Source organism: Piliocolobus tephrosceles, chromosome 17 (genome assembly GCF_002776525.5).
Source record: "Piliocolobus tephrosceles isolate RC106 chromosome 17, ASM277652v3, whole genome shotgun sequence".
In the NCBI taxonomy this organism is placed as follows: Eukaryota; Metazoa; Chordata; class Mammalia; order Primates; family Cercopithecidae; genus Piliocolobus; species Piliocolobus tephrosceles.
Window position 1 is genome coordinate 72,537,411 of NC_045450.1, and position 18,791 is coordinate 72,556,201.

At 58.5% G+C, this 18,791-nt stretch overlaps 1 protein-coding gene and 1 long non-coding RNA gene across 4 annotated transcripts in view; one reads left to right on the plus strand and one right to left on the minus strand.

Annotated features, from left to right (window-relative positions):
- Nucleotides 1-18,791, minus strand: part of SLC7A5 (solute carrier family 7 member 5) — a 42,262-nt gene that overhangs the window by 13,581 nt on the left and 9,890 nt on the right. Inside the window, exon 2 of the mRNA XM_023228853.2 lies at nt 5,932-6,057. Coding sequence (XP_023084621.1) covers nt 5,932-6,057 — 126 coding nt within the window. The remainder of the gene's footprint in view (nt 1-5,931; nt 6,058-18,791) is intronic.
- On the plus strand, nt 428-8,407 carry LOC111553816. 3 transcript variants are annotated; one of them, XR_004228558.1, is made up of 4 exons: nt 428-779; nt 2,820-2,913; nt 4,845-7,184; nt 7,318-8,407. It is a non-coding gene; the product is annotated as an uncharacterized LOC111553816 (long non-coding RNA). The 3 variants fall into 3 exon arrangements; XR_002735073.3 differs by having other exon boundaries at nt 4,845-5,631; nt 6,427-8,407; XR_004228557.1 differs by having other exon boundaries at nt 4,845-8,407.

The following is an 18,791-nucleotide window of genomic DNA, read 5'->3' on the forward strand; positions in this document are numbered from 1 at the left end:
TTTCCAGCTCCACAGGCCAGAAAAGGCCCTAAGAACTGTCCCCAGCACGGGGCTGCGGCTGCGACGCCTCCCATACTCACCTTTTCCCGTGGCCGCTCTGGCCTCCGTCCACGCGTCTGACCAAGGGCACTGGGAGGTGAAGGCAGCGGGAAAACAAGCCCTGTTCTATCCTTTGATTCTATCCCAGCACACGGCCCCGGCAGAGCCCCAACTTCCCCAGCCTGTCATCCTCCCGAGGCCAACGGCACAGAAGCATGGCAGGCCCAGGACGCACTCAGAGCTCCCAGAGCAAGCAGCAGGTCAAATGTCCTTTATCAACTGCGAGGCCTTCGAGGCCTAAAAGAGGTGCCCTGAGTCGCAAAGCACCCGCCCTTGGGGCAGCCAATGCCACAGCCTTGGCTCCAGGCCCAGGTTGACTGGAGCGGAGCCTGGCACCAATCTGGGCGCCCCTGAGTGCAGTGTCCTGTCTGTCCCTGCATGACCCTCAGCCTGTCTGAGACGCCTCACAGAGAGACGCCCTGGCGTACCCCACAGGGAGGCCAGCCTGGAAGCTTCTCTGGAAAGTGAGCTTTGGCAGCTCGAGGCAGAGCAGTGGCTGACTCCTCCCTCGGTTAACACAGCCTGGCCCCAGCTGGGGTTCGCTTTGAGGCCCTGGGGCTCGCCCTGTTTCCTGCCAGGGGAGTGGGGCCCGAAGTTCCATCCCATCCCCCAAAACTCAGATGTGGAAGCCCTAACCCCAGCGTGGCTGTACGTGGACATGGGGCCTCTACGGATTAAGGGTAAGTGGGGTCCTCAGGGTGGGGTCTGATCTGACAGGATTCTCTTCCACACCAGAGGAGCCCCAGAGAGCCCGCTGTCCCACGAGGAAACACAGAGAGGGGGTGTCTAGGAGCCAGGAGGCTTAGGAGCCAGGAGGCTGAGCACCCGGCCCAGGGCCTCTCACCGACTCTCCCCCCGGCCTCTGCTCGCAGGGCCTCAGCACCAGACCCTCTGAGGCTGAGACCCACCCACCCAGGCCTGCTCCACTCTTGCTGTCACCCCCGGAGAAAGTGGCAGTCGGGGCGTGAGGTGAGGAAAAAGGGGCTGTTAGACCCTGCATGGCTGTGGCTCCCATGCGGGGAATACGGTCAGCCTGACCTCCTCCCTGCAAGAGAGGACAGCCCATTTCCCAGGGGAGGACACCGAGGCTCACTCACCCTGGCCAGGGGGGCGGCAAAACTAGAATCCCAAGGCAGCCGCCCATCTAGCGCCTGCCCCTGCCCTCTCTCCGGGAGGGCGCCCCGGACGCCCGCAGTCCCAATCTGGGAGTCAGGGCAGGCTGGGCTGGGCTCTGCTGGGGGTGCCTGAAAGCCCAGCTCGGGGTCCACGCACACGCTCAGGTGAAGCCAGGCCCAGAAGAAGGAACGGCTCTAAGCCACAGCCCAGGGGGGCCTCTCCATCCACCCCCAACGAGGTGACCCCTCCATACCCCAGAGCCACAGCCAGCCAACGTGTGGGTGAAACGTTTTTCCCACCAGAACAGCCCAGCAGCTGGGCATGTGCTGTGACCACTGAGAGGACTTTGTCAGAAACATTGCCTGGGGGCCGGATGCCCCCACCCACAGGAAGGAGGGATCAAGACTGAGGCCGCACACCCCCAGCCGGATGAGGGCCAGATGAGGGTGGCAGCACCTCTTCTTCCAGGAAGCTCCTCAGGACAGAGGGGGAGGGGCTCAGGGGGCTGCCTTCAGGGAAGCTCAGCAAAGCTCAGGGACCAGTCTGAGAAGAGATGTCCTCCAGACCCGCAGCCTCTCAGGACAGACTGTCCCGTCAGCCTTTCCCGGAACACAGAGCCCACATGAACCTCCCGGAGCAGACGGGCCCAGTGCAGCACACCCTGGGAACAGAGGTGTGGGCCTTCTGCCAGCAGCGCACGACCCTGCACACGGCGCCCAGGGCCACAGTGGGGGTGGGGAGGGACCTGCCCACTGCTCATGGCTGTGGGACCTGGGACAGGGTACCCCACTTCTCTGGGTCTAAGGGGCCCCACTAGCTGAAGAACCAAAGGAAAACCATCATTTCAAAATTGTCATGTGACACACAGATGCAGTGCCCCCCTCCACAGCCCAGTGGCACACACGTGTTTTCCGCCTGGGACATGGGACCATCCAGAAGTGCCCTATTCATGGATGCGGGTCACATCCAGGGGTCTCAGCCACCGGGACCAGGGCCCAGCGGGTCACATTCGGGGGTCTCAGCCACCGGGACCAGGGCCCAGCGGGTCACATCCAGGGGTCTCAGCCACCGGGACCCAGGGCCCAGCAGCCCAGCAAGGCCACTCGGTGGGGGTCTGAGCCCTACGCAGGGGAAGCATTTTCCTCTCCGGGGGTGAAGGACAGCAAGAGGCACGCCGCCCTGGCTGGCTGTGGCTTTCTTTCCTCTTTGTGGACACAGTGAAAGGGCAAATCTTGCTCCAGGGAATAATGACCTCCAATAGTACAACGTGGGAGGAGAAGGAAAAGAAAGTTTTTACGGAACCTTTTTTAATCTGCCCAACTATCCAACGTGTAACTGCTCGAGGAGAGGTTAGTTGGTTCTGCCGCCAACTGCTGCAGCCTGAGCAAAAGCACAAAGCGTCCCATTGTGTCCTCTAGGAGGGACATGGTGCCGCTGTTGGGCTCGGACAGCAGACAGCAGAGCCTGTGCACCGCTCCCACCCTCCACCCTGCAGGCGAGGGCCCAGCCACCCTTCTCCTTAGGGAACAGCCTGAGCGTGGGCCTCATGGGACGGTGGGTCAGATCTGAAACCTAACTTGAGTACTGTCTCCCCTTTCAAAAAGGCTGGGACTAACTGCGGAACCTCGTGTGACACCTAAGCCTGCGTGTCCTCACGCCCCAGCCTAGGGGCAGCCGTGGCTCCCCCAAGACGCAGAGGTGAGGGCTCCTGACCAGATTTGGTCCCTGTCACTCACCCAGCTGCCCCTCCCAGCCCACATCTCAGGGAGGCCCAACCCCTCAGAAGGGCTTTTCTGGTCTGCACCAGGGCCCTGCCTATGCCCCACTGCGACTCTCCCATTCACCATTCACGTGCCTATGGCTCTCACGTCCCCCCACGAGCTCCGGATGCAGGGCCATGTCTTCGTTGGGACCTGGCATAGATGCAGCACATGGGACAGAAGACAGTTCTGTAGATGGCCAACTGGGAAGGGGTGATCACGAAGTTCCCTGACAAGGAGGAAACAGGCAAGAGGCTGTACGGTCGGCCAACAGCCTCTGGGACCCTAGGACCAGTGCCCTTCCACAGGACAGAGCCCACCTGGGGGCCAAGAGCAGCAAAGAGGAGCCTTTTCAGCTCTGATGGAGCAGGGCACCCAGGATGCGGGACAGGCAGGGACAGGTGCGTGAGCCAGGCCTGCTCTGCCAGATTTTCGCTGCATTCTCCAGACCCGGAAAGGGTCACTGACCAATCATTGCAAAATTGGGGCCGGAGTCTCTGCCTTGAAGTATCTGGGGGCTCTGCTGCCAGGTACCAGCGAGGGGAGGGGGCAGCTGCCCAAGGGCTTTGTGCCCTTGGGGTTATAAAGCTTGACAACTGGGACAAAGATCAACACAATGTATCTTCTAAAAGCAAGGCATTCATCGGGTAACCAAATAAATATCTTGAAGCCAAACAGGAGACAGGAATTCTGCAAACGCTGCACTGTGTCAGTTATGTATTCAAGTTGAACAAAAGGCTCTTTGCTCTCCCTACTGACGTTCCTTTTTACAAAAATCACATTCCCCTCCTGAATCTTTCCTGGCTACCTGATGAGCACAGTCAAGCAAAGGCCTTCACGAGCAAAGCACCCTTCCGTGCACACCTCCTGGGAGGCACAGGGCTGATTTGTCTCCTGCCTGTAACATGTTACTCAGGCCCAACCACCTCCCTGGGCAACTTCTGAGTGCCCGGGAGCCATGGAATGAGCTAGTCTTGTTTTGGGTAAGGTGCTGAAACCTGAGGTCCCAGGAAGGTTCAGAATTGGGACTTCCCGCCAGCCCTGTCCTGCCAGCTCTTGGGTGGCTCTGGTACCCCGGGTGACTCTGAGAATCCCTGGTCAGACACATGCATGGGGGATGGGCTCGAGCTCCTGAAGCATTGACCTGGGCCACCTTCCAGAACCACCTGAGAATCGGGTGGGACTTCCCCTTGATGAACGCCTGCTGCAGGCTTTGTACAGATTGATGTGTTTTATAAAGACAGTCTGGCCCCAGCACCTGGAGCTCATCTCCCTGTCGTGAGGTCAGTATAGCCCAGCGCTGCATCCCCCTGCAGCCCCAGGTTACCTGCTTGGTGCAGAGACCCCTCCCCAGCTGCAACCGGCCTTTGTCCCTAAGGCGAAGTGTCGTGTGCGGCCAGCAGGGGGCGCCGGGAGCAAGGCAGAGGCCCGGCTAAAGCTGCATGCTGGGTGCTGGGTGCTGCTGGGCACCCGTTCAGTTCACAGCCCACCAGTGGCAGAGTGCACACAAGACAGCAGCCCAGCCCTGAGGCAAGGTCTCATGCAGGAGGCAGCGTCCTCATGTCTGCTTGTTTCGGCCTGGCCGTGCATGGGCAGCAGGGCAGCTCACAGCTTGCTAGGTGGGGGCCTCCCTGGCTCCAGGAGCAAGGTCCCTGCCCTGTCCTCTGCAGCCCCGGGGTCCTACCTGCCTCCCCTACAGCCACGTGGGACCAGGCAGCCTCTCTGCAGCCATCAGTGACTCCAAGTCACCAGAGCGTGCATCCGCCAGGCACCCAGGGACAGCTCCACAGCTCCAGGGCTGGAGACATCTCCAGCTGAGGCTCTGGGAGAGAAGAGAACGAGGCCAGCTCCTAACTACTCTGCTTCTAGGCTGGCTCCAACATGGATGGAGACAAACTCAGAAGGAACTGTCGACAGAGGCACCCATATGCTGGACTCAAGCAACGGGGCCCTCCGCTTCAACTGTAACCGACCACAGGTGGGATCCAGTGCCCAGGACACTGTGTCTCAGGGTCTGTGACCACACAAATGGGAACTGCTTGTGAAACCCCAGCCCAACCTCACTGCGGAATGGCAGTGCGGAAAGGGTGGAGGCTCTGCAGGCAGACACAGGACACAGATCTACGGGGCGTGTGTTCAAGGGTCCAGAGACACCCAGCAAAATACCAACTGTGTCAGTCCATGTCAACGGAGAACGCAGGTGCAGGGGGCGGGGGCTGATTCATACTCATTCTCTTTATTCCTCCCAGCAGCCCCAAGAGAAAGCAGCTGGGAAAAAGGCTCAGTCAGTGATTTCCCCAAGATCACACAGCACAAGAACAAAGCCTGGGTCAGCCAGTCTTAAAACCTGTGGGCCAGGCTGCCGTCACTTGCTCCCAAATGCTGACAGGGGACACATCTGAGTGATGGGGTTACAAGGTTTGTTTTCCACGCTTATCTGATCTTCTTTAAAAAGCAGACAGACACACGGAGACAATCCCACGCCTGCCCACGGAATGATGAATAAATCACAGCAGGACCAGGAGCATGGCCCCGTCGGGGGAGGGTGGGGAGCGACAGCCACGGGACTCTGACAGACCCAGGGTGAGATGGCGCAAGGGAGGTCAGCTTGGCAGCACGGCCCCTGCTGGGCCTGGAATGTCCCACATGCCCCCAGGTGAGGTTACAACACGAGGTGGGCACTCAAGCCTCACAGACATCACAGCGTAAAAAAAGAACAACTGCCAGATAATTGCCAGAGCCCCTCCCAGTGGTGGCCACGCTGTCCCATGGGAGCACTCCTGCCCCCTCTGGGTAGGATTTCACTTGCTGGGTAATTTTCCCGGAGGGGAAATCTCCACGTTGCACAGTACTTCAGAGCTGCAGACTGGGAGGCAACCGGGGACTGGGACCTCATGCCCTGTGAGGGACACACAGCCTCGAGGGGCTGCCGGTGGGGCCTGGGGCACGTACTCACCCTTCCCGATCTGGACGAAGCCCAGCAGGATGATCAGGGCCAGGGCCAGGAGCTTGGCAGCAGCAAAGGCATCCTGGACCCGGGTAGCGGCCTTCACGCTGTAGCAGTTCACGGCCGTGAGCAGCACTGTGGAGACAAGAGGGTGGCAGTGAGTTTCACGGGCAGATGCCAGCTCTGGGGGAGGTCAGGATGTGATGACCCCAAGCCCACCCCAGGGCCAGGGCTGGGTCCACCAAAAAAACAAGCTCCTTAAACAGCTCCAGTCCCGTGCCAGACCCGAGGGCAGGTTCTGACTTTCTGGGACCTGTCTTGGTAAACCAGGTGCCCCTCAAGGGTTGTAAGGGACTTTTCCTCACCCCGCCCCCCGCCAACACCAGGCCACAGAGTCCCACCTACAGCCAGGGCTGAGTGGGGTCGCTGCCTCCAGAGACCCAGCTGAGCAAGGTGACCCTGCCGCTTGGAAGGTGCCCATTACACCTTTTTGTGCCCACTTAGCACCCTGACGTGCCTGCCTGGGAGACCACCGCACAGCCCGGCTGCCAGACTCCACGAGGCCGGGGCCCTTTCCTCAGAGAGGATCTTCTGTGGATTCCAACAGAAGCGGGTTGTCCCGCTATCCTGGAACTACCTGGCCAGTCACCTGGGGACGGCGGGGCACTGGCGCAGCCTGGCAGGGGCCACAGGGGCCTGTGGTGAGCAGAGCTGACCCTGCTGCCCTGTTGCTTTGGGGGCATACGATGAAACCCAAAATAGCACCATGTGCTTCAGAAGCCTGAGTGACTCCACACAGATGGCCGGGACCCCTGCCCCAGAAGGCGCTGAGATGTGCGGTCAGGCACGCTCAGACAGGTCTCCAGACACCAGCAAGTCCTCCTGGGCCCTATAAGGCACCCAGCTCTGAGCCAGAGTGTGTGCGTGCGTGTGTGTGTGTGTCGGGGGTTTCTGTGGCAATATGTGGGCAGGCTGAGCCGCTATTCGGGATCTGTGAGCTGGTGGGGAAACAGCCACCCCCACAACTTAAAATGAAGTAAAAGCCTATTAACCCTGAGGCACTGACTCCCCGTCTCCCTCACTGCCTGCTGCACTACCCTTCACCCCTCTGTGCCCACAAGGTGATTCGTAGCTGTTAGGAGCTTGAAATCTGCCAGTGGGAACCTCTACACCCCAGAAGTGGGCACAGGCCCGGCCCGGGCCACCCGCACAGCGCGGCTCTCGCGGCCCTCCCGGCACCGCACTGCTCAGACTGTGGGAAGGTGAGAGCGTCGGAAAGGCCGCAGGCTCTTCTCTCTTTCCCCATGGGAGTAACGCTCAGAAAGGTCTGGCCAGCCGAGGTCTTGGGGGCTCCAGTGGCTTTTCCCCGGCTGAACAAATCCTGTGGAATTTCAGAATTTCAGCAACAGACCCCAGGAAAGATATCCACGCTAACTAACTGATGACCCCAGCCAGCAAACAGACGGGAAACGTCCTGAGGTGCGGGCCGGGCCGCCCGCCTGCCTGCCTATCTCTCCGAAATTAACCACCCCATTACAACTGGGTGGACGCCAGCGTGGAGATGGCTACGACACGCCAGGAAAGTCTGGTTGAAAAATGTCTGAAAGTCAGTGTTTTTGCTGCTATTCCTAAAATACTTGAAATTCCCTTCCACTCCTCATCCAAAGAGAAGAGGTGAAGAGTGGGAAACTCCCTTTTCCGAGGGCTCCCAGGGCCATGGAGATGTTACCAGTCCAGAGCTCTCCAGTCTAACCCTCCGGGCCCAGCAGGGTTGGGTCAGTGCGTCTAGGCAGCTCCTTCTCTGCCGCACAGGGTGAGGGGGCAGGTCCTGACCTGACACTCCCATTTCCTCACGGTGTGCGTGTGTGTGGGGAGGTGTCCATAAAAGAAACTGGGCCTCGGGGACCTTGCGGGCAAGCCAGGGATTTCCGGATTTGCAAGAGGCCGGCTGATTGCATCACTCGCTCATTGATGCCGGGAGGGAGGCGGGAGTAGGCGTGGCCAAGCTGCACTCAGGCCTTTCCCCAAAAGGGACACGCGGCACGCTGCCACCACTGAACTCCAGAAGCCAGACAGGCGCTGCCGGACACTGAGCACGGCCCCCGTGGCTATCATGTCTGCTGGGGGTTGGGGGGTTCAGGAAAGGCAGCGATTTGCCCAGAAGTGCCCAACCAGCCACCAGGGCTGTCACTGTGGGTGGCACAGAGGCCAGGGCCCCCCTGCCAGCCTGACGCTGTCTGCCCAAATCCAACCCAGCTGCTCCCCAACCAAAACCAGTCCTGAGGGGCCGGCGGGTGCCCTGGATCATCTCCTGACATTAAAAATAACCACAGGGCAGACAGGCGGGGCTGCGTTTTGGAAGTCAGGTGGGGAGCAAAATGGCCACAGAACAAAGGGGACCTTACCATATTTATTCCTTTTATAACAAGAACATAAATATTAATGTTCACTGACTCTGAGTGATGAGTAAAAACAAAGGCTTCATTATTCTCCAGTGTCCTTTTTTAAAGTTTTAAGATGAAATAAAATCTTAAATACATGAATTCATCTGGGTTCAGTACCTTTTGACCTTAAGGAGGCGAGGCAGTCATGGGAGAAGTCTGGGGTTTGAATCTCAGCCCCCGCTGGCACCTGCCCTCTCCCCAGCCTCAGTGTCACACCACGGAGGGGCTGCTGGCTGCCCCGGCAGCATACAGCAGGGAGACCGGCAGGGCTGTGCCCCGACTCAGAGTGAGGAGGCTGAGCACACAGGGCCGGCCACCCCCAGATAAATGTGGCCACGCTGGCCTGTGGGGACAGCTGGGCCGGGAGATAAAGGCCGTCCCGGGATCCCGGGAGATCAAGCCCCGTGGCGTGGCTTGGCTTGATGGACAGGTAGCCGGGCAGGCTGAGCTGGGGACCCCTCCCAGTCTGGGGTGCTCTCTTCCTTGTCCTCACCTGGCTGCCTCCCACCTGGCTGGCTGGCAGGGGCTCCCAAAGAGCCGGGGTCCCTTCGGGGCAGTGCATTGGAGGGACCCCTGCCCTCCTCCTCCCTTCACCTGTGCCCCCACCACCCCCCAGGGCCATCTGAGTCACAAAACATCCTCATCTTCGGGTGGGCCTTGACAGCAAGACCCACAGCCCGGTGAAGGAAGGACAGCCCCAGCCACACCCAGAGCCAGCGCCCGGGCCTCGGCCAGGACACCTGTCACGGTAAGGCCCAAGCCATGGTCCTGGTCCTGACTCAAAAGCCACTTCAGATGCCCTAAGGCTCACGCAGGAGGGACTGGGGATGCGGCCAGCCCACTTCTCCTCAGGACTCTGGCGTGGGCACCAAGGCCTCCCACTGCTCTCGCCACCTGCCCCGCTCAGAGCTGGGGCGTCCTGGGGAGCTTGCCACCACCTGGCATGAGGTGGCGGACACCCCAACCCCTGTGCCTCCCCATCTCGGGGGTGTGGCCCGCAGTGATACTGACCTCACAGACCGTGCAAGAAGGTGCCTCAACAGGGAGGGCCCACAGATGGGACAGGTGCGTACCGCAGGCTGATCCCCCAAGCCCGCTCCCTCACACACACCCACAACTTGTAAACCAAGAGGCTGCTTTCTCCTGGCCCCTGGCCTCTCCTCTCTCCCCGTGGGGAGGCGATTCTCTGAGGTGCCTGCCTCCCCTGCCTGATGCCCGTGAACGCTCATGTCTGCGGCAGCCGACCCTGCTCACCTCCCCTGATGCTGGCAGCTTGGTCTTCTGGCCCCATCTCTGTCCAGCTCCTGATAAAATCCCGCCACAGACACAGGGACGACCCCCCAGGGTCCAGTGTTGGAGGAGAGGGTAGGGAAGGGCCAGTAACAGGTGCGTTCAATGTGGAGAGCAGGCAGGACCTGTGGGCCCGGGCTGGGTGGGGACCCTGCAGGCCCCATGAACCCTCCCCACACAGACTAATGCCTGATTCTTCCAAGTAACAAACATGGACCAGGTACAGGAGCGTGCGTGGATAAGGCTCAGGGCCAGCCACGATGAAAATGATCTCTGTTGGCCCCAGAGGCCGCTCCCTGGGCCGCCAGTCCTCACCTGCCCCCGAGCCGGACAGAGCAGTGAGTCCTGCAGGGCTCAGCATCTTGGCCTGTCTGTAACTGGGGGCACCCAATGAACATGATCCTCCGGGACCCCTTCAAGTCCAAGCACGGCCACTGTGAGTGCCCCAGGCGGGCATCCGGCAGTCCCTTCTGTCATTTTCAGGCCCAACAGAAACAGGTGCTACTGCCAGGCGCCCAGGAACTGCCTCCAGGAGTCTTTTAAAGAGCGGGTGCGTTCTGAGCACGGTTTTGGAGTCTGTTGGTTTCAGAGTCTGTTCGTACAAAGGGCCAACACTGGGGCTGGGGCAGAGATGGTCCAAGGCCTGCTTTATAGGCAAATGAGGATTGTATACCCAGAACTGTCTGCTGGAGACAGCACAGAGGAAGTGGCTGGCAGCTTCACCAGTTGCAGGAAGCCCACGCAGCCTGGTCCCCCAGGGTGCACCTGGCACAGCTGTTTGCACTGGGCTGGAGAGCGGCAGCTGACCACTGCAACTACAGCTGGGCCGACACCAGGCACAGGTACCAGCCCAGCCCAGTCCCACCTGGCGCAGCCTGCAGCCCCTAGCCGAGCCAGCACCTGGTAACCCTGACGACCAGCCTTGGAGCCTGGGCCCCCCTCTGCAGCAAGCTGGGATTTCTGCGACAGCTTGTCAGAATCCACTCGATACACTCAGGGTCCCGAACTTAGTGGGTGCCCAATAAACATGGGGCTTAGTAAAACCAGTACCTTCCTGCCTGGCCCCTTCAAGTCTAAACATCCCCTGCTCTGAGTGCAAGCCTCCACCTTCTCCACTGATACAGAGTCCCCACCATCTCCCACGTCATCCCCCGGAGAGGCTCGTAAAAGCAGTGCGGGGGGTGGGGCGTGGAGGGTGGAAACCCAGAGCTTCTGATCAGTCAGGTGAGGGGAGAGGGAGAGAACACATCTGCATAGAACAAGGTCCCAGCGAGGCTGGCGGAGCGCCCCTAGCACAGGCGGGTGCTTTCCTGATGGACACGTCACGTCTACTGGGCTCCAGAAAATGAATGTGTCTGACCCAGCGACCCCGTCCTCACCCAAGGCCAACCTCACCTCAGAATGGGCTGGAATGCTGAGCCTGCCCATGTCGGCTCCAGATCCACCCGCCTCCCCGCCATCATTGGCCACGGAGAGGTCAAAGTGGTCCGGAAACCCCAAGGAAAACGATGCAGCTCCAGGGCAGGGAAGCAAAGGCAGCGTTTCCATTTTTTTTTTTTTTTTGAGACAAAGTCTCGCTCTTGTCGCCTAGGCTGGAGTGCAATGGTGCAATCTTGGCTCACAGCAACCTCCACCTCCTGAGTCCAAGCCATTCTCTCACCTCTACCTCCCGAGTAGCAGCAGCCTCTGCCTCCGGGATCAAGTGATTCTCCTGCCTCAGCAGCTGGGATTACAGACACCTGCCACCAAGCCTGGCTAATTTTTGCATTTTTAGTAGAGACGAGGGTTCACCATGTTGGCCAGGCTGGTCTCGAACTCCTGACCTCAGGTGATGCGCCCACCTTGGCCTCCCAAAGTGTTGGGATTGCAGGCATGAGCCACTGCGCCTGGCCGGGATGGTCTTCTTAAAATGGCTCCAGTGTTGATGCCCAGTCTCTGCAGAGCACAAGGCCCTGCTTTGGGCCAGGCCGGACATCTAGATGTTCCCGGGAGAGCAGAGAGACGGTCCCAAGGCCCTGGCCACACCTGTCTGCTCAGTGTTGAATCAGATTTCTGTGCAAACAAATCACTAACAGGCTGGTGTCACATTTTCAAATCCTGTCACCAGCCCTTGAACACATGTCTTTGTACTTTTTTCCATTTTTAACCGGGGCTGAGTTACGCCCAGCCACGCTGTCCTGTCTGGCACAGGGGCGGAGGTGTCAGCTGCTGTCCAGAATGGAGCTGACACATTCATTTTAAACAGGCCAGGAAGACGCAGATTTGGCAAGTTCTGAAATTTGCCTACACCCCAAGTCCCAGGGTAAGCAGGAGACCCTGAAAAGGGCAACTTCTCATTTGGTTCTCCAGATGCAAGCATCCTGCTGGACATGGGTTTCCCAAGGGTCCTGACTCGAGACCACCAGGACCAACAGGAAGAGCCACCCCTCCCTCTGAAACTCTGAAACCACCCGTGCTGAAATGCTGTGTGAATTCCGGCAAGTTCCTATGCAGGGACTGAGCCTCCCTTTCCTGTTTCCAACAGACTGTGACACCGCCTCCTGCTGCATGGGCGGGCGAAACACCTCGTGCTCATGTCTCATGGCGCCCCATGAAAGCATCACCATTAATCTGACCAGTCACCGCAGTGTGAGTATCTTCAGGGCACAGATGAAGCTGTGGGCACCAGCGATAAGGAGTTGCCACTGCTGGCTAAGTGCGGAGCCTCACACATCTGTGGCCCAGAAACCCACACCCCACTCCAAACGCTCTACAGCTCCAACAGTTATGCTAACAAGAAAAAGGAGTGAAAACCCGCTCCAGTCACAGTATTGTGGAGGTGGAAGGACACTTGTGGCAGCCAATCCAACACCTCCATTTTATAGCTGGGGTAAATAGAGTTCAGAGAGGTTGTCCCACTTGCTGAAAGTCACACAGCAGTTCCTGGGTAGCGAAGTGAGGCCATCCATGTCTCCTCAATCTCACCCTCGTGCTCTAGCCACTTGACTGGGCTTCTCAACGCCGGCTGTCAAAGAGAAGCACCAAACCCACGAGGGCTCCCGGCCGGCGTCCAGGCCAGTCCAACTCAACAGCAGGCGGAAGCCAATACCACACAATGAACTCGTTGAACAGACTCTGCGCTCAGGCTTAACCAGTGCACAGCCTGTACACCCGACAGGCGGATGCAGCTGTTCCAAATGGAGGCCAGGGCCTCTCCCCAATCCCAATGGGCTCTGCAGGTGCAGTGATGGAAGACTCCCTGGTGATGGGGAGCCCTCAGCTCTGAGCAGGGCCTGAAGCCATCTCAGGGCCTGCACCAGCCCAGACGCTGCTGCACATGTGCTCCAGGGCTCCTGCCCTGCCCTCCTCACCTGTCCCCTAACCTGTCAGGGATGTTTGATTCCTGGCTGGCCCCTCCCCTACCTGACCCCTGCCAAAGACCCAAGCCATCCCAGGCTCCCAGCTCTGAAGCAAACACCCAGAGAAGTTAAGTACCTGGCTCCGGGTCACACAGCTTGAGGGACTCAGAGCTCCAGGGACAGAGCCTGGGCCCTGCTCAGGCCTTCTGCAGAGGCCCTCGGCTCTTCCAGTTGACTCAGCTCATAGGGCTCCTACATGGTACCCGGTGAAGACATGGCCCCAAAACCCCTCAGGCTCTGAAGCCACACATGTGAGCCGTGGGCAGAATCCTGCACTGGCCGCCAGCAGCTCGAGAGCACAGGGACAAAGCTGGACTGGCCCCAGGGTCACCGTGGCCTTGGTTGTGTACCAGCTGCAGTTTCATCACATACACCAAAAACAAAACTCTCAGCTCCCTAATTGACTGAATGGACCCCTCTTCTTGGCCAAAGGGATTCCAAAGTTAACCTGTAAAATAAGTTCAGGTCACGAGGGGAAGAGGGATCACATATGCCTTGTTATACCCCTTCCCTCTGGAATTCAGGTACAGCTGACCATCACTAACATTCAAACACAGATCTTGGCCTGGCTCAGTGGCTCATTCCTGTAATCCCAGCACTTTGGGAGGCTGAGGTGGGCAGATCACCAGGTCAGGAGTTCGAGACCAGCCTGACCAACATGGAGAAACCCCATCTCTACTAAAAATACAAAAATTAGCTGGTCGTGGTGGTGGCAGACACCTGTAATCCCAGCTACTTGGGAGGCTGAGGCAGGAGAATGGTGTGAACCCGGGGGACGGAGCTTGCAATGAGCTGAGATCATGCCACTGCACTGCAGCCTGGGAGACAGAGCGAGACTCCGTCTCAAAAACAAGCAAACAAATATATACACACACACACACACACATATGTGTGTATATGTATGTATATATGCATATATATGTGTGTGTGTGTATATATGTGCGTGTGTATATGTGTGTGTATATATATATAAAAAGAAAAAAAAAAATCTTTGAACCCACTTGTGACCAGGAAGCCCCTCCCCGCCTTGGAGTTGTCCGTCTTTCTGGTGTTCTGAGCAGAACCAACAAACACCTTTCATGTACTGACTGATGTCTGCCTATAACTTCCGTCCTTGTACAATGTATGAATTCCAGCTGTGGCCCACTCCCTCAGGCACATGTCCTCAGGGCCTCCAGGCCTCGCTCCTCACATTTGACTCAGGATAAATCTCTTCAAATATTTTACAGAGTTTGGCTTTCTCCTTAACAAGCAGCTCACACATGTAGTGTCTCAGCAGTGACAGATGCTGGCCCGTCCCGAGGTCAGGATGACTCAGCAGGGATCAGGTTTGCGGGCGTCACGCTCCAAGGCCCGAATGGGAGGTCAGTGCTCGTTCCTCACATAGTGGGTAACCCTAGGTCAGGGGAGGGGCGGGCAAAGCCAGAGAACGGCTCCAAACCATCCGGGGCAGTCTGACCGACAGGGATGCAGAGAAAGAGACGCATCCACGCTCCTGGAGGCACGCAGGTGCTGTGGCCACCCCGGAGGGTCTGTTTTCCAGAGGGAGAGTTCAGGACTCGGCCAGTACCAGGGAAGGAGACGCTGGGGGGCCCTCCTGTCGGAACAGGGCAGTGAGGGGAAGGGGGTGCTGCCACAGGGCCTCCGGGGAGCGGGCGGGCACACAGTAGCAATCTGCGTGCGTACACGTGTCCTGTCCCTGCAGGCGGGCCAGGCAAGGCCTGCCCATGGCCAGCCATCCAGGCGAGGCTCCAGGGACAGCCAGGCCTACTGGGGGGCAGAACCTGTGGCTGTGCAGGGTACCTGCCGTGAGTCTGGGAAGGATGGAGAAGGGTGGATGAGCTGCGAGGGCCTGTCCCAGTCACTCCTAGGGGCTCCGGGGTGGCTGGGGAACACAGACGAGCCTCTGACCCACCTGTGTCCTTACCCGGGCTGACTAGGCCACCCAGTCTTGCTGACTGACACCTCCCCAGACCCCTGGCACCCACCACACTCCTCAGACGTGGCTGTGTGCTCCCCTATGCCCAATGACAAACAGTGGCCTCAGTGCAGAGGTGGGCACTGTGGCCTGTGGCTCCAGGCTCACTCCTGCATTGGTTTCCACAGCTGTAAATTGGGGATTATCGCTGTCTTCAAAGGCTGGGGTGGAAAGTGGTGACAGGAGGTGAGAGTCCAAGCGTGTGCCCTGCCTTGGACACCACACTCCGGGGGACGACTCTCACCCTGGCCTGGGCCCCGGGGGTCTGCACAGCCCACCCTTGTGTGTGAAGGCGGCGGGTACACATTTCCGGGCAAGATTCTGCACATTTGGCTAGATGATGAAAGAGGCCTGTGATCCAGGAAAAAAGGGTCAGCAGTGCGCGTTTGGCTTTCCTGCGTGGCTCAGGTCATGTGCTTCCATGAACTCCCCCGACGACCCTGCCCCGAATCCCGTGACGCAGCGTGACCTGCCCAGGCGCCAGCGGCACTTTCACGTCTGGCTGGGATTTCACGTCTGGCTGGGAAAGTCGGATTTCAGTGCTAATCACCTGCCGCCGTCTGCGCTGAGCCCACGGCTTGAGCTCCGGGGCCCACCCAGCTCCTTAAACACGCGGAACCTTTGCTGGCTGAGCCAGGGTTCCAGCTGTGGGGGGTCGGGGGTGGAGGGGTGCAGGGACCCCAAAACCCAACCCGGGGCCAGGTTTACACAGGCCTGGACTGAGAAGTGGGGCTACAGGCTCTGGATACCCCGGGGGGGGGCCCTGGAACAGGCCTGAACTGAGAAGCAGGGCTACAGGTTACAGGTGCCGGATACCTCGGGCGGTGGGCGGTGGGGGGCGCGCTGGACACCGCAGTGGGGGATAGAGGCAGCGGCAGCCTGAAGACCCTGGGGCAACACACATACAGGCCCCTCTGCTCTCTGGTCACTGTGGTCACTGCTAACTGGCCCACTGGCCTTTGATTCCACTGACCACAGCTAAGCCCACAGCCATCAAAACCCACCCTTCACCCTTAGGGAGGGGCTCAGAGACGGTTGTGGCAATTCCTGCTTCCACCCACAGCCCCCTGACCCTGGGCCTGTGCTGAGCGTGGGTGGGTGACATCTCGCACCCAGAGCTCCAGATGAAGGGAAACCCTGGCTCGTCTCCGGCTCTTCCCTCCCTCTCTTTGTTCCCTTGCTCCTTCCTCCTTTTTGCCAAAGGAGGAGACAGTGAGGCTGAGGGCTACTCCAAGTGCACAGTGAGCAGGAGAGGCAGGCACATGGAGGGACGGTCACAGCCCGTGCGACTGGCACCTTCACACACGGAGGCCTGGGATTCCCAGACACCTGGCGCTGGGGCAAATCGCATTCCACAGCCAGAAACAGACTCGGCGGGGCCAGGTGGATTTCTCAAAGCCTTGGTTGCTTCTGGCTTGAGGCTAGCTGGACAATGTCTCAGCTCACAGGTTCCTAAATGCACACCCGCCCCCACCGATCTACTGAGGAGTGACAGCCATGGGGAGAAGAGCCACCTCACTCCGGGGACCTTGGCACCGTCTCCCATGAGGCCAGGTGTTCCCGCAAGACTGATGGACGGCCTGCCCCTGCGTGAAGGCACGCCTGGGACTGTCCCAGCAGGCTCCCATCCTTCACCCAACTGGGACAGGGAAACAGGAGGGGGCTACTTCTGCTTTCAAGGCATGGAGGAGCTGTCTGCAGGCCCCTTCCCTAACACCTATGCGCTTGGGGAAGTGACTGAGACTGAGCCGGGGCATCTTCTCCACAACTCGATGAGTCCATCGGGCCCTTCTTCTGGGAGCACCTCCCTGGAGGTGGAGGCCCCTGACGCCCAGAGCATCTTCTGAACCTGCGAGTTCCCACTTACTGAGAACTCGCCTGGGCCAGTGCCGGTCCACGGCTGTGGCCGGGACTTTGAGTAGATGCTACCCTACTCGCTATGCAGAGCCAGCTGGGGCCCGGGGAGGTCAGATAAACTGCCCAAACCAAATCCAAGCCCAACCAGAATCTCAGCTACAGCCTGTACGCCTTCTGATAATAAAAATCCAGCATCGCTTGAATTTCCAGTACACGCTACCAACTCTTCGATAAGCAATAAATAACCCACACAACCCCACTCTCATGCCAAGTTCCACATGGCCATCCGGAAAGAGACACGTGGAGCTGGTTCCTCTCGCCTTTATGATCAGTGAAAAGCACAACCACACGAAGACACGGGTGAAAGGACCTCATCTCCTAAACAGACCGACAAGCAAGGGATTTTTTCCACTGTCACCGTCAGTGGGATGGTTCTAAGCACCGAGGCCAACCCATTTCACACGATTATTTCACAAAAAGAAACTTTCTGTGGGATGTGCCTGGGAGACCGAAAAGACAGCCAGCAAAACTGAGAACCTTGTTCTCAAATCCATACCCTCTCCCAAGGCAGCCTCAGAGGCCCAAGGGCTGAGGATCCAGACCCAAAAGCCATTGTACCTTCTGTAGGATCAGGCTCAAGGAATAAGGGGGTAGAAGGTGCCCTTTCCCTTCCTAAGGAGAAAATTCTGGAACCCAACCTTACCTGTGATCATTTAAGAAAAAAAAAAAAGAAAAAAAAAAAATTCAGCCGGTTATGGTGGCTCACACCTGTAATCCCAGCACTTTGGGAGGCCGAGGTGGGCGGATCACCTGAGGTCAGGAGGTCCAGACCAGCCTGGCCAACATGGAGAAACACTGTCACTACTAAAAAATAAAAAATTAGCCAGGCATGGTGGCACACACCTGTAATCCCAGCTACTCAGGAGGCTGAGGCAGGAGAGTCGCTTGAACCTGGGAGGTGGAGGTTGCAGTGAACCGATATTGCACCATTGCACTCCAGCCTGGGCAAAAAGAGCAAAACTCTGTCTCAAAAAAAAAAAAAAAAAAAAAAAAATTCACTTTCTATGGCTTTTCACTGCTCCAGGAGCAATGTCCACAGATCAAAGGCCCAGCCTCTCCTTCGCATCCCGGAACTCCCATCCTGCCCACGGGTCCGGGATCCACGCTGCCCCCTGCACCTGGAATGCAGCGGCCGCTTCACCTGCAGATGCTGCCACATGCACCTGTCAGAAGCCCCCTTATAGGGCAGGGTCTTCCTTCCTGGGACATCCACTGTCCTTCTCCATGCTGAAGTCAGAATGACCTGAGAATCGGCGTGGAGTTCTACCAGTCTCAGACAAGCCCACCTCTGCGACATCACTCCTTTTGAGGGGGCACCAGCTGCAGGGAGTCTGTCCCTTGCAGACCCCCCTGACCCGGCGACAGATGAATAAAGTACACTGACACACAGATATTCTGCTCTGCCAGTCCAGCTGAGGGTCCCAGCCGCTTATAGGCTCCCTGCTGAGTCCTGTAAACCAGTTGCTACTTGGCCCCGATCAGCTAGTCAGACTCGCATTTATTCGGTAAGATTACTCAAAAGCTTGAGTCAACACCATTAGAGTGTAATGGACGTTGTGGACTTGCCACGTAAAAAGCACTTAAGCGTCCATGGTCTTAAGATTATATGAGTAGGCCGGGCGCGGTGGCTCAAGCCTGTAATCCCAGCACTTTGGGAGGCCGAGATGGGCAGATCACGAGGTCAGGAGTTCGAGACCATCCTGGCTAACACGGTGAAACTCTGTCTCTACTAAAAAATACAAAAAAAACTAGCCGGGCGAGGTGGCTGGTGCCTGTAGTCCCAGCTACTCGGGAGGCTGAGGCAGGAGAATGGCGTAAACCCGGGAGGCGGAGCTTGCAGTG